General features: G+C 36.3%; 1 protein-coding gene across 1 annotated transcript; it reads left to right on the top strand.

Moving 5' to 3' along the window:
• Positions 1–896: 896 nt before the first annotated feature.
• Positions 897–6,883, top strand: LOC133328627 (centrosomal protein of 131 kDa). Its single transcript, XM_061537171.1, has 9 exons — positions 897–923; positions 1,001–2,960; positions 3,132–3,390; positions 3,457–3,877; positions 3,938–4,155; positions 5,717–6,154; positions 6,223–6,394; positions 6,557–6,678; positions 6,740–6,883. The coding sequence occupies exons 1-9, from the start codon at positions 897–899 to the stop codon at positions 6,870–6,872; spliced, it is 3,750 nt and encodes a 1,249-aa protein (XP_061393155.1). The 3' UTR covers positions 6,873–6,883.
• Positions 6,884–13,153: the final 6,270 nt, after the last annotated feature.

Here is a 13,153-nt window from a genome sequence, read left to right as displayed (position 1 = left end):
TGAGGCGTGTATGTTTTAAAATATTTTTTTTTCAAGGACCTATATGAGGCGTGGTTTTTTTTAAAATATTTTTTTTCAAGGACCTATATGAGGCGTGGTTTTTTTAAAATATTTTTTTTCAAGGACCTATATGAGGCGTGGTTTTTTTAAAATATTTTTTTTTAAGGACCTACAGTAGTATTTCGATATGGCCTTATATGTTTTCATTTCATATTTTGCTCTATTTATAAATAAAATCTCTTTGTTCTCAAAATTTCTCTTTTAACCGGCATTTTCCTCCTGGGTTAACACGAAAACACCTGTCGTTTCAATCCAAAAAAAAAAATGAAAATATTTACAAACAACAAGCATGACAACATGGCACCCTATAGCCAGTATTGGATGATATTTCAAGGTCTAACAAAGGGTAGCTTTTCCGCTTCCGCACACACCACCGATGACTAAGGACAATATGGCACGTGTTCTGGCCAAGTCTTAGAGGGTGGCTAGTAACTGTTGTTAACCAAAAAGGAATACACCTTGCTTGACCATTTAAAACACATGGCATTTTTTGGCTATAGAAAGGGAGGGGAACGGGGTGAAGTCCTAACTTTCAAATCGATATGAATATTGCCCTGGTGACGACATAGTACAAGCTATGCGTTTGGTTCGTGGCAAATGGCCAAGACAAAAGTTCAATACAAGTCCAGGCGAGTGGACGTGTGTGGTGTGGTCTGAAGAGGTTGAAGAAAATCGAAAGAAAAAATTGAAAAAGTTTGGAAGAAAAGTTTGCCTAGTCACAAAAGGAAAAACGAAGTGGGTCGTGCTAAAAATGTAAAAAAGTAAAAAAATATTGGAAAAAGTTTTTGAAAAAAGAAGAAAACCCACAATCGCCTTTAAATATTCCCCTTTCTAGTATGGATTTAAGTTTGAGAGGTTCACAGGTAAGGTTTTTCATCTTCCCGTTAAAGGCGAACAGATAAATGCAAAAATTTACAGACCTCCTAACCTCCAATTGCAGATAAATTTGGTTAATCGTCAAAAACCCAAACCAAAATTTAGTTCACAAAATAATCTCCTGAGAAGTGGGACATTACAGAGACCCAGCTCTCAGTTGAGGCCACGTTCGGCAAGTTTCTTTGATCGACGTTGCCAAAATTCACCATTTCCCTTTCGCCCGCAATCGGCAGATCCGAAATTTGGTAGAAATTTCCATAGCCCCTGTGGTTCGTTTGGCACAAATACCGATTCGGAATATTCCAATTTGAATTTAAGTAAAAGGCAACAGCAGCGGTTCCAATCCGTGTCCTCTTCGAATTTATTAAAATTATTGTTGGATGAGCCCATTCGAAGGCCATGGCTTTGTAAGGATAACTCCTCGACTACTCACAGTGATGGTGATGCTTCCTCTAGTCGGGATAATCAATCGGAATTAAGTTCATATCGTCGAAGTGGTAGCTGTTCCAGTCTTCATCGCCCCCTGAATAACGAAAAATTTATGACCACCCTTAGAAACCCCACACGGAAAATATCCACCACACAATCTATGCAGCATACCAGCAAGGTTACTTCCACAAATAATTCGTATTATCAAACATCGGGGTCTTTGAAACCTGATCTGCCAGGGAGGGTATCATTTTCGAAACCCTCATCCTCGAATATTCCAAGTGACAACGATTCCAGTGATTATGAAAATCCCTATTTTCATAAACCACACATAGCAGCTTCAGAGGAACAAAGTATTTCAGCTCCAGGTCCCGTCAAGCCTGAGGATTATAATTTTGAAACTAAACCCAAATTGGGTCTTACCAAAGAACTTTCCAACTTGAGTCTCAAAAAGTCGGTACATTTTGGTTCCCCAGCCAATGGTGAGGAGGTTGTAGCGGAAACCTTTGAATATCCCAAGTGTCCTTCGGAAAATTGTTCCTGTAGCACAAGATCTTCTTCGTCGAGTAGCCTGCAGGATCCTCTCAGTCCAAAGTGTTATTGTAATCAGCCCAGCTGTAAATTTTATGCGGAAACTTCTTTGAATAAAAATAAAAATTCGGAAATGGAAAAATCGCCCTCCCTCTCACCTTCCCATAAAATATCCAGGGACCTCAAGGAGCCTGAAGAGTCGCAGGTCATAAGAGACTATAAAAATGCTGTGGGGGAACAATTGGAAAACTCGGTGGTAAAAAATATTTTAGATGAAGGCTCAAGCAGTACCAAAACCTCCAATGGTCTAAACAATTTTGAACTGCCCTCCTATCTTTCCAAATATTCGCTAAACTCCCAAACCAGCGGCGAACGTCTTGACAAACCCAACAATATTGCGGAGAAAAACAATAGCCTCAATGCCTTTAAAAGTGAAATGGCCAAAAAGGACATTTTGAAAATGGATAACAAATTGGAAACTTTGAGCTCGGGAGGTAAGAAATCTACCACAGAATCCGTAATAAATAACTATCTAAAGGTGTCCGGATCCACCGCCAACATCATTAAGAAAAAGGAGAATAATAACAACAAAAATTCCGAAAATGACAACAAAAAGCCCAGCTCTGCCTCAGCCACCACTCCCATTTTGGCTACCCAAACGAAGAATAATAAAACCAAGCCCCCCTCAGCTTCCACCATAGCTCCGCTAACCCAAAATAACATTAAGAAGGCCAAGAGTTTTGGTAATTTGCGTGAGGATTCCAATTTACAAGAATTCAATATTGATAAAATCGATTCGTGGATGTCAATGCATGAGGAGGCCCAAAATAGGAAAAAGGATGGGGATGATCTGGCTAAGCATGCCGCCTCCCTGGATGATTCATTTGAAAAATTTACACGCGAGACTTTAGATGCCATGGATGCTGATGGTGAGGAAGACGCAGAAGGCGAGGCAGATGATGAGGATAAACATTCGCTGAAATCGTTGGATCAGTCGCAGGATGATTCGACCTATGAGGAAATTGTATCGGTGATCAAGGAGATTGAAGAGGATAAAAAGAAGGGTGAGTATAGAATTTTTCTTCCTATAGTAAAAATCCCCACAGGTTCTGTAGCATTTTATCCTGTAGAAAAATATGTCCTCTGTACTTCAGAAGAATCTGTAATTTTTTTCGTTTAGTCCTGAAACCCTTTTTCCTAATTCCAAGTTTCCAAACTCCCGACTTGCCTTCTAGATAATTTGGCCGAACGCATGAATTCCGAAATGGATCTAAAGCTGAGCACTACGCCAAGCGTGGGTACACCTCATCCAACTACGGAATCCGAAAAGCCACCAAAATCTCCAGACAAGTTTCGAGATATTCTCAGCTATTTGGACAATGTGGAGGATAGTTGTGAGAAAACATTGCTGGAGACCAGGCGATCTATGCCGGATAGCAATAGGACAGAGGTGGAGTTTGTGGTCGAACCAGATATTGCAGAAGATGTTCCGAAGTAAGTGGATACTTAAAAAAAAATTGTGTCCTTAAATCTTAAAAAATTATCTTCTTTTCTCTTCAGGCTCTCCGATTTGCTAATGCTACCCAATCATCAATTGGCACGTCGGGTGATTGCCCTAAGCCTTCGAGCCAATGAGCTGGCCAATGCGGTACATCTCTCCAAGGAGCATGTTATGAAAATACGTACCGAAAAACAGAAGACCATACGAGCGGAAAAGGCCAATTCCGCCAATCGTATGAGGGAGCAAAAGAAACACTACGAGACCATTGTTAAGAGGCATCAGGGTTTCATCGAACAGCTGTTGAAAGATAAAGGATCGCTATGCGAAAAAGTCGCAGCCCTCACTCGTCGCCTCGAAAGTCAAAATCAAGCCTGGGAACATAAATTGGAAACCGAAGTCGCCCGAGTAAAGGAAACCACGTTGGCTGGAGAGAAAATACGCCGCGAAAGATGGGTTCGAGAAAATACCAAGAAGATTAAGGTAGGGATTGAGGAAAATTGTGGAGAATGGGTTAAAGAAAATTTACGGATATTTTTTTAGGAATTGACTGTGAAGGGTCTTGAGGCGGAAATAAATAAAATGAACTGCAATCATCAGCAACAAATCACCGAACTTAAGAGGGCCCATCAACAACAGCTGCTGGATGCTTTGGAGGAGGCTCGTCTAAAACATGAGCAGATTGAAAATAGTATTCGTGAGTCCTGTGCCCAGGATAGAGAGTCGATTATTAGCAAGGAGAGAAATGCCATAAGGGAGAGGTAGGAATTTTTAAATTCGAAAATTTATCTACTAAATCCTAGGTTTCTAGAGAAAAAATACCATCTCAGGTCCTGGGGATGAAACATTTTCTTTAGAAAATGTGACCTCAGGTCCTGATTTTCAAAATTTCTGTAGAAAGACCTGACCTCAAGCCCTGAGGTTCAAAAATTTTCTAAAGAAAAATCTGACCTCAGGTCATGAGGTTCAAAAATTTTCTAAAAAAAAAAAAAAATCTGACCTCAGGTCCTGAGGTTCAAAAATTTTCTAAAGAAAAATCTGATCTCAGGTCCTGAGGTTGAAAATTTTCTATAGAAAAATCTGAACTCAGGTCCTGAGGTTGAAAAATTTTCTATAGAAAAATCTGACCTCAGGTCCTGAGTTTGAAAAAATTGTCTATAAAAAAATCTGGCCTCAGGTCCTGATGTTGTACATTTTAATATAGAAAGAAATCTGACCTCAGGTCCTAAGGTTGAAAATTTTCTATAGAAAAATCTGACCTCAGGTCCTGAGGTTGAAAATTTTTTATCTGACCTCAGGTCCTGAGGTTGAAAATTTTCTATAGAAAAATCTGACCTCAGGTCCTGAGGTTGAAAATTTTTCTATAGAAAAATCTGGCCTCAGGTCCTGAGGTTGAAAATTTTTCTATAGAAAAATCTGGCCTCAGGTCCTGAGGTTTGAAAATTTTTCTATAGAAAGAAATCTGACCACAGGTCCTGAGGTTGAAAAATTGTTCTATAGAAGAATCTGACCTCAGGTCCTGAAGTTGAACATTTTTATATAGAAAGAAATCTGACCACAGGTCCTGAGGTTAAAAATTTCTCTATAGAAAAATCTGACCTCAGGTCCTGAGTTTGAAAATTTTTCTATAGAAAAATCTGACCTCAGGTCCTGAGGTTGAAAATGTTTCTATAGAAAAATCTGACCACAGGTCCTGAGGTTGAAAATTTCTCTATAGAAAAATCTTACCTCAGGTCCTGAGGTTGAAAATTTCTCTATAGGAAAATCTGACCTCAGGTCCTGAGGTTGAAAATTTTCTATAGAAAAATCTGACCTCAGGTCCTGAGGTTGAAAATTTTCTATAGAAAAATCTGACCTCAGGTCCTGAGGTTGAAAATTTTCTATAGAAAAATCTGACCTCAGGTCCTGAGGTTGAAAATTTTCTATAGAAAAATCTGACCTCAGGTCCTGAGGTTGAAAATTTTCCTGAGGTTGAAAATTTTCTATAGAAAAATCTGACCTCAGGTCCTGAGGTTGAAAATTTTCTATAGAAAAATCTGACCTCAGGTCCTGAGGTTGAAAATTTTCTATAGAAAAATCTGACCTCATGTTCTGATGTTGAAAAAGTTTCGATAGGAAAAATGTCACTTCAGGTCCTGTTGTTGAAATTTTTTTATAGAAAAAAGTTCAGCTTTTATCCTGAGGTTAAAAAATGTTTCTATAGAAAAAAATCTCATTGTAGGTCTTGAGGTTCAAAATTGTCTATGAAAAATTTCACTTCGGGTCCTGAGGTTGAAAAAAATCCCTATAGTAAAATCTTATTGTCTCTCCTCTCTCCCCCAGATTCGAACGCCAGCTGGAAGAGGAGCGCAAATCCTTCGATGAGCAAAAACAAAAACTAGCCGAAGATTTTAATAACGAAAAAGAACGTCTGCAAAATGAATTGAAATCCAAGGAATTAGAACTACAAACTAAACGTTCCGAATGGCAACGTGAAAAGGAGCAGGAATTAGATCAAACCATTACCGAATTGCAAGAAAAAATGTCGAAACAAGAAGAAAAATTCTTGAATCGTATTAACACCATCGAAAAACAATATGAAGCCGATTTTGAGCTCTGGAAAAAGGAATACGAAAGTCAGTGTAAGGCCCAACAGGCGGAAAAGGAGAATTCAATACGTCAACATTATCGTGCTGAAAGAGATCGTCAAATCGATGCCATTGTCCAGCGCATGGACGCGGAGGCGTTGAAAAATAATGAAGAATTTGAAAATAAGATGAGGTATTTCAAAATCTATTTTGAAGGGTACAACATTTTTGGTCTATTTTTATCTTTTTTTTATTTTCTAGCCGTCTCCGTGAAAAATATGAAAAGGACTTGCAGGAGTTGGAGAACCTGGAAAAATCGGTGAGAGAAAAATACAATGACACCAGATCGAAATTGGCGGAATCCGATGCCCAGGTTCGAAATTTTCAGGCTGAGGTGAAACAGTTGCAAATTGAATTGGAACATAGTAAGAAGGTAAGTTAAATGATAGTTTAAATATAAATATATAAAAAATATAAATTTTTGTTTTTAAATAATATTTATTTGATCCCGAAACCATATATTGCCAACAATTCCGAAATTTAAAATTGCATTTCATTTGAATTGTTAAATAATTTATTCCTCCTTGCCTTTTAGATGTCCTCCGAATTGCTCATGGAACGTGATCGATTGCGTGAGAATCTTCGCAACGAAGTCCAGAGTGAGGTGCAGGCATTGAAAATGGAACGCGACGAGGAAATTCAAAAGATTCACAAGAGGTAACCGAATCTATAACTTCAAATTTTGTTTAATTTCTAATCTTGCCCAATTTGTTCTCAGGGTCCAACAAGCCATTGAAAAGAAGGATGCCACCATTGACATTCTCCAAAAGGAGAATGGTTCCTTGCGGGAACGCTGCCTTAAATTGGAGGCTGTTATACGCCAACAACGAAAGGATTATTGTGTTAAGTAAAAAAAATATGTGAACGACAAAATGAAAATGTTTAAAGCATTTAAAAAATACTACGGCTCAAAATAAAATATTGAATTAAGCTTAAGAAAAAGATGAAATTTTGTTAATCTTCAAAGAAAAAAAGAAAGATCTTAGGACCATATGGTACATTTTTCTACAGGAAAAACTCTCAAAATCAGAGGATAATGATTGAAAAAGTCTTCCAGACTTGAGGATTAACAGATAAAATGAATTACAAAACATTATCAGATTGAGAAGAGCATTCCGGAGCCAGGGCATCATTATAGAGAGGACATTATCAGCAATGAGAGAAATACCATAAAGAATTCCGGGGCAATATATATTCAAACCCTCAGGTCCAGAAGATAAACCAATCCGTTGAAAAATACAACCTCGGTTCCTGTGGATACAATATTTTTTCCAGAAAACCTGAGGATAAAAAATGTTTTTAGAAAAAATATTACCAGAGGATTTTTATAGAAAAATCTAACATCAATTCTTAAGGTTGAATAATTGTCCATAGAAAAATCTGTCCTGTAGAAAATTTTCCGCGTGACATTAAGAACCCTTTTTTATAGAAAGAGAATATAATAAGTGTTCAAAAAAAATCGGAACCTGAGGATTTGTTTCTAATAAAAACTTCTCAAAAGCAGAAGATAATTTGTCAATAGCATGATTTTCTATGCAAACATTTTTGGAGGATCTTTTTATATAGAAAAAAATATATGAGGATCTGCGTATACGTATTTTTATGAAAAATGCCCTCTGTACCTAGAAATAGGTTTAGGAAAACTTCACAGTAATTTTATGTATAAAATAAGTCATCAGGTTTTGGTGATATTCTTTCCTAGGAAAAAGCCATAAGGACCATCAAGACGTGAGCAAATATTTTTTATAGAAAAGTATTTTTCCTAGGACATAGGGATGCATTTTTAAATAAAGGAAAATATATACTCCGACCTTGATATAAATTTATTATTTTTTATAGGAAACCTAGGCATATATTTTCCTGCATTTAGGAAGTCCTCAGAATATAAGCATAATTTTTTATAATGTTCGAAGGGTTTAAGGAGACCTGAGAGTTTGCTTTTTTCAGAACATTTCCATTGGAACTAAGCCCTTAGGATAACCTTTCTATTTATGATTTATAAACAAATCGTCAGGTCGTAAGCATAATTTAAAAGAAAGTTCCCAGTACATCAGGATATTTTCTATAGAAAAATATGTTCAGTAAGTGATACTTTTGTTCATATAATTTCAATCAATTAATTTTTTTTTTGGAGTAGAGGGGCCTGAGTATTTTTTATTAATTTTTTTTATGTGAGTTCTGACTTCTGACCATAGACTTTTTCTCCTCAGTAAATTAGATATGAAACCATAAAGTTTTCGGGAGCTGAGGATAATTCTTTTACTGTAGAAAATAATCATTTCCGGAAGAACATTTTCTATATTGAAGACAAAATACAAACTCAAATCCTCTGGAACTGAGAAGATTTTTTTTTTTTTTGCCTATGGAAAATATTATAGGGGTAGATTTTTTTATTGAAATAGTCATAATATTATTTATTAAAAAAAAACACACACACACACAGATCCTGAGGATAATTTTTTCTATAAATAAATTTCATTAGGACCAAGGGCTATTTTTTTTTTTTCTTGTAGAAGACGAAATCAGGACTGCAAAATAGGTGCCAGAAAATAATCATAACCTGAGAATATTTTTATCTGTTATATCTACATTTGGTTTTGTACCAACAATTGTAGGGTAAAATATACGAAAAGGACCCTAGCACCTAGGTCATCACGTTATTTTTAGACAAAATCGTCTGACTTCAATTTTCAGTATAGAAATAATCAAATAATCATAAATCATAACAAAATCACATTTGGCAATTTCTTAAGAAAATCTTTAGGAATGAAAAAAAAAACATCCTTTAAGGATTCCTTAAGAAACCCCATTAATGAGGGAAAATATCCTTTAAGGATCGAAGCAAATTTTTCCACCGTACAAGAAACTTATTCACGCGAAAACCATACCATTTCGTATCAGTTATAAACCCCTGTTACAAATCATGATAGCGCCCCTTAACCCTCAATTGTCTCGCTATGATACCAAAATATGACATGGGAAATATCAGAACTTTTCCACAAGAACAGCTAATAAATCCATCCCCGTTTTCTGCATCTATCCTTTATTCTTCCTGCGAATGCTCTCTTGCAAATTACGAACCTTTGGTATATGCTTAATTTTTTAACAAAAAATCTCACGATAAACGGCAACAACTTATCTCTCATTATTTTCAAAACCGTAGCAATATCCCACAAGACAATTCCTTCAGAAAGTTCCTTGTGTTAATAAAGGATATTCAAATATTTCAAGCAATTCAATTTTCCAAAGCACCTCAACTACCTCACACCAATCTCACCATAATGATTCAATTTTCATTGGACATTTTTATGTGACATTTGCCTTGTCGGAAAACCCTTGAATTTTTTATCTGACATGTTGATGCCTTTTTTTATTTCACCCATGCCTACCAAAATTCTGATTTCATAGTTCAACACTGTTATTTTACACTAATTTCTCACGATTTCTCCTAATAATCATCGATCTTTTGTCATGGGAACATTTTTGAAAATCTTAACACATTCCCACAAGACAAAAATCCTTGTAAAAATTCATAGTGATGCAAAAAACAGATCCCTTAATTTTCCCATACAACAAGTGTATTTCCTATACATAACTACCCCTCAACGATCTCATAATGTGTTATGGGAATATTCATTCTGTGATCACTTTCCCACAGAAGAACACACCCTTGAATTTTTGTGTGACTTTTTTAAGGAGCTTTCCTTAATTCATCATTGAAATACTATCGAAATTCCTGAGCTACTGGTATTTCTGTAGCTCAAAACGGTGTTATTTTACCACAAATTCTCACGTTAAACCATAATCACCGATTTCGTTCGTAAACATCGTGAGAATCTTTTTTTTAATCTCAACAAATTTCCCACGAGACAATTCCTTGAGAAATCCTTTGCAATAAAAGTAAGATTCTCAAATAACCCAAGACATTACAATTTTCTCATACAACAAGTGCATGGGTATTCTCAATGGTCTCATATGCATTTATATTTATAGGCATTATTTGATCACTTCCCCACGAGAACACAAACAGCCCCCGATTTTTTTTTTTTTTGAGTCCTAATAAAAGTACTACCAAAAATGCTGAGCCCCTGGTATCTTTTTTACTCAACAAGGTGTAGTTTTATCACAAATTCTCACGATAAACTCCACAAAATTCTCAATCACTATCGATCATGGGAATAACATCTTAACACATTCCCACGAGACAATTGAAAAAAGTCTATTCATAAAAAACTTCTTAGTGTTGAAAAGAAAGATCCTTAAAAAATATCAGACATCAATTTTTCCCAAGCAACAAGTGCATGGGGAGAAAGGAAAATTCTCACACATATTATATCCTCCCTTAAGACTCATTGAAATTTGTTTTCTTTCATGCAAGTATTTTCCCATTTTCTCACGATCTTTCTTAGTTTGGGAAAATTCAAAATAAAATCCATACTAAATTTCCTGAGCTCCTAATACAAACATTTTAAAAAATACGAAAGTGATGTTGAAAATTCTCACGATTTGAAGGAAATTCTCAGGCTAAGGCACAACGTGTGGGAAATCTTTGTTTCTTCTTAAGGAAAATTTTTCCCAAGGTTAAGAAATTTTCCAGTGTGGGAATTTTGTGGATAATTGTGGGAAAATCTATTTCTTGAATGATGATATTCTCCTCTCATTATCATTGTGATATTCTCCTTCTCTTGTTTCAGTGTGTGTGTTGGGTTTAACCAACACGTGCCAAATTCTGTTTAGGTAGTTGTGTACTGACATTTAAGTGGTTTTGTCAGTTACCAATTTAGGGGATGAAAAAGACGAACGTGTGCATATAGACGCATGCAAGTGATTAAGAATCCTTAAACGTTTTCTAATTATGGGAACATTTTTAAAAAGAAATACTATTTTTAGGAGAAATTTCTAACTAAAATTTCTGAATGCCTGTTACGTGAATTCAATGCCACTGTAGATGATTCAAGTTTTTTCTCACGCCAATAAGTTGCAGCGTGGGAATTTCAAACGATGGGAATTGGATTCGTTCCAATTGTATGGGAAAAAGTCGTCCGTAGGAACGAAAAATAGAAAAAAATCAAAGCTAAAAAATCGGGCCTTAGTGAATGAGAAATTATTGTGGATATCATCTCAAAATTTTAAATACCTCAGGTACTGAGGTTATGAGTATTTTCTATAGAATCCCTAAGTAGGTTATTCTTCTAAAGACAGTAGGCTGCCTAGACAAAAGGATGTCGTCCAATAGAGAAAAGGCATGACCGTATATAGACCGAAGGCTGGTCAGAAGACTGGATTTCTATAGTCAGAAGGCTGAATTTCTATGGACTTCTATAGACAAAAGGCTGTCCATCCATAGACAAAAGGCTGGCTTCTATGGACATAAGGATGTCGACATATAGACAGAAGGGTGTCCTCCAATATCTGACCTTATATAGACAGAATATATAGTCAGAAGGAGGGATTTCTGTAGACAGAAAGCTAGCATTTTTTAGTAAGAACACTGGCATTCTATAGACAGACGGCTGGCCTTCTATAGACAGGATGCTGGATTTCAATTGACAGAAGGCTGGTCTTCTCTGGACTTAAGGATGAACTTCTATAGGCAGAAAATTGGCTTTTCCTAGACATTAGGATGGCCTTCTATAGAAAAAAGGCTGGCCTTCTATAGTCAGAAGGCTGGATTTCTATAGACAGAAGGCTGGCCTTCTATAGACAGAATGGTGGCCTTCTATACTCAGAAAGCTGGATTTCTATAGACAGAAGGGTGGCTTTATATGGAAATAATGGTGACCTTCTATGGGCAGAAGACTGACATTCAATGGAGGGAAGACTGGGTTTCTATAGACAGAAGGAAGGCAATCTATAGCCAGAAGGCAGGCCTTATATAAGAAAGGGTTTCCTTCTATAGACAGAACGGAGAATTTTGCCTCCTATAGTTATAAAAGGTAAGTATGGTTGGCTTTTAATAGACACAAGGCTGACTTCCAATAGGTTGACATCTTACAACAAAATGTCTGCCCTTCTATAGACTGAAACTGGAACAGGCGGGGTTTATATAGACAATAAATTGGTCTTCTATAGATTGAAGGCTGGCCTCTTTTAGAATAGAGGGCTGGCATCGATAAAATGAGAATTATTTTTTTTCTCTACTCGGTGTCACCCTATTTGGGTAGATAGTAGTGTTATATGAATTTTTGAAGCACCTTGTGGTTTGTGTCTTTACTACTGTAAATACTAACTAAATTGTTTTATGGTAGCTGCAATGGCTTTGTCAGTGGAAATTCCTTTGAAAAATCAGAACAAATGCTGGTTTTCAGGGAAAAATTAATTTTTTTTATGAAATTACAACAGAGTTCCGACTATTCGTTTTATTTAACATATTTAAATATTGTCTGGTCCCATGATATTTTAAATTATGGGAATTGTACTGTTTTAAATAATTGCTATCTGGTATTAGGAGATATTTGATTAGAACATTCCGATGATTTCCACATCTTCTTCCTTTACATCCCCCATAAACCTTTAAAGATTTTTATATTTCATGATCCATCCTCCTAAGAAAGCCCGAAAGGTTTCTCATGTATTTGAGATGGCCTATGACACCTTTCTTCGAAGGTTCCCTAAGCATTGATTATCCATCCCACCATCTATATTTATTACCCAACGAATTTTTATTTTCTTCTATATGGAATTTTCTCAGATTATTGGGATTCCCATGAACCATCGATGGGAAAGCGTTCCCCTCCATGGGAATAAAATAAGTTCACACCATTTAAAAAACGATTCCCACGATATGTCCCATTTGCGTGAGAATAATTTTACACCATCTTCAATGTATTCGATGTCATGTAATAGGCGAGCAGGAATTTTAGTTCGGAACTATTGCTGACAAAAAATATTTCCCCTCAAACATTCCAAAATTATTCCAATGAACCCCTCACTACAATGCATTTAAGGATTCCTAATCGCTTGCATGCGGTTACATGCATACGTTCGTCCTTTCATCCCCTAAATTGGTAAGTGACAAAAATCCACTTAAATGGGATCAGAGGGCTACCTAAACAAACTATGGCACGTGTTGGTGATATCCTTCACCGCACACACACTCAGGCGAAAGGAGATTATCACAATGATAATGTGA

This window comes from Musca vetustissima, unplaced genomic scaffold (genome assembly GCF_032173495.1).
Source record: "Musca vetustissima isolate MV318-11 ecotype Yass unplaced genomic scaffold, APGP_CSIRO_Mvet_v1 utg11543, whole genome shotgun sequence".
In the NCBI taxonomy this organism is placed as follows: domain Eukaryota; kingdom Metazoa; phylum Arthropoda; class Insecta; order Diptera; family Muscidae; genus Musca; species Musca vetustissima.
The sequence above is the reverse complement of the archived record's forward strand: the minus strand, read 5'-3'. Positions and strand labels throughout refer to the sequence as shown.

What these genes read in the sequence shown, in the direction of transcription:
- LOC133328627 (XM_061537171.1), top strand. Translation starts at nt 897, where the DNA reads ATGGATTTAAGTTTGAGAGGTTCACAG. An exon ending in TGAAGAGGATAAAAAGAAGG is followed by an intron (nt 2,961 to 3,131) that starts GTGAGTATAGAA and finishes CTTGCCTTCTAG; the next exon opens with ATAATTTGGCCGAACGCATG. An exon ending in GAATTTGAAAATAAGATGAG is followed by an intron (nt 6,155 to 6,222) that starts GTATTTCAAAAT and finishes TTTATTTTCTAG; the next exon opens with CCGTCTCCGTGAAAAATATG.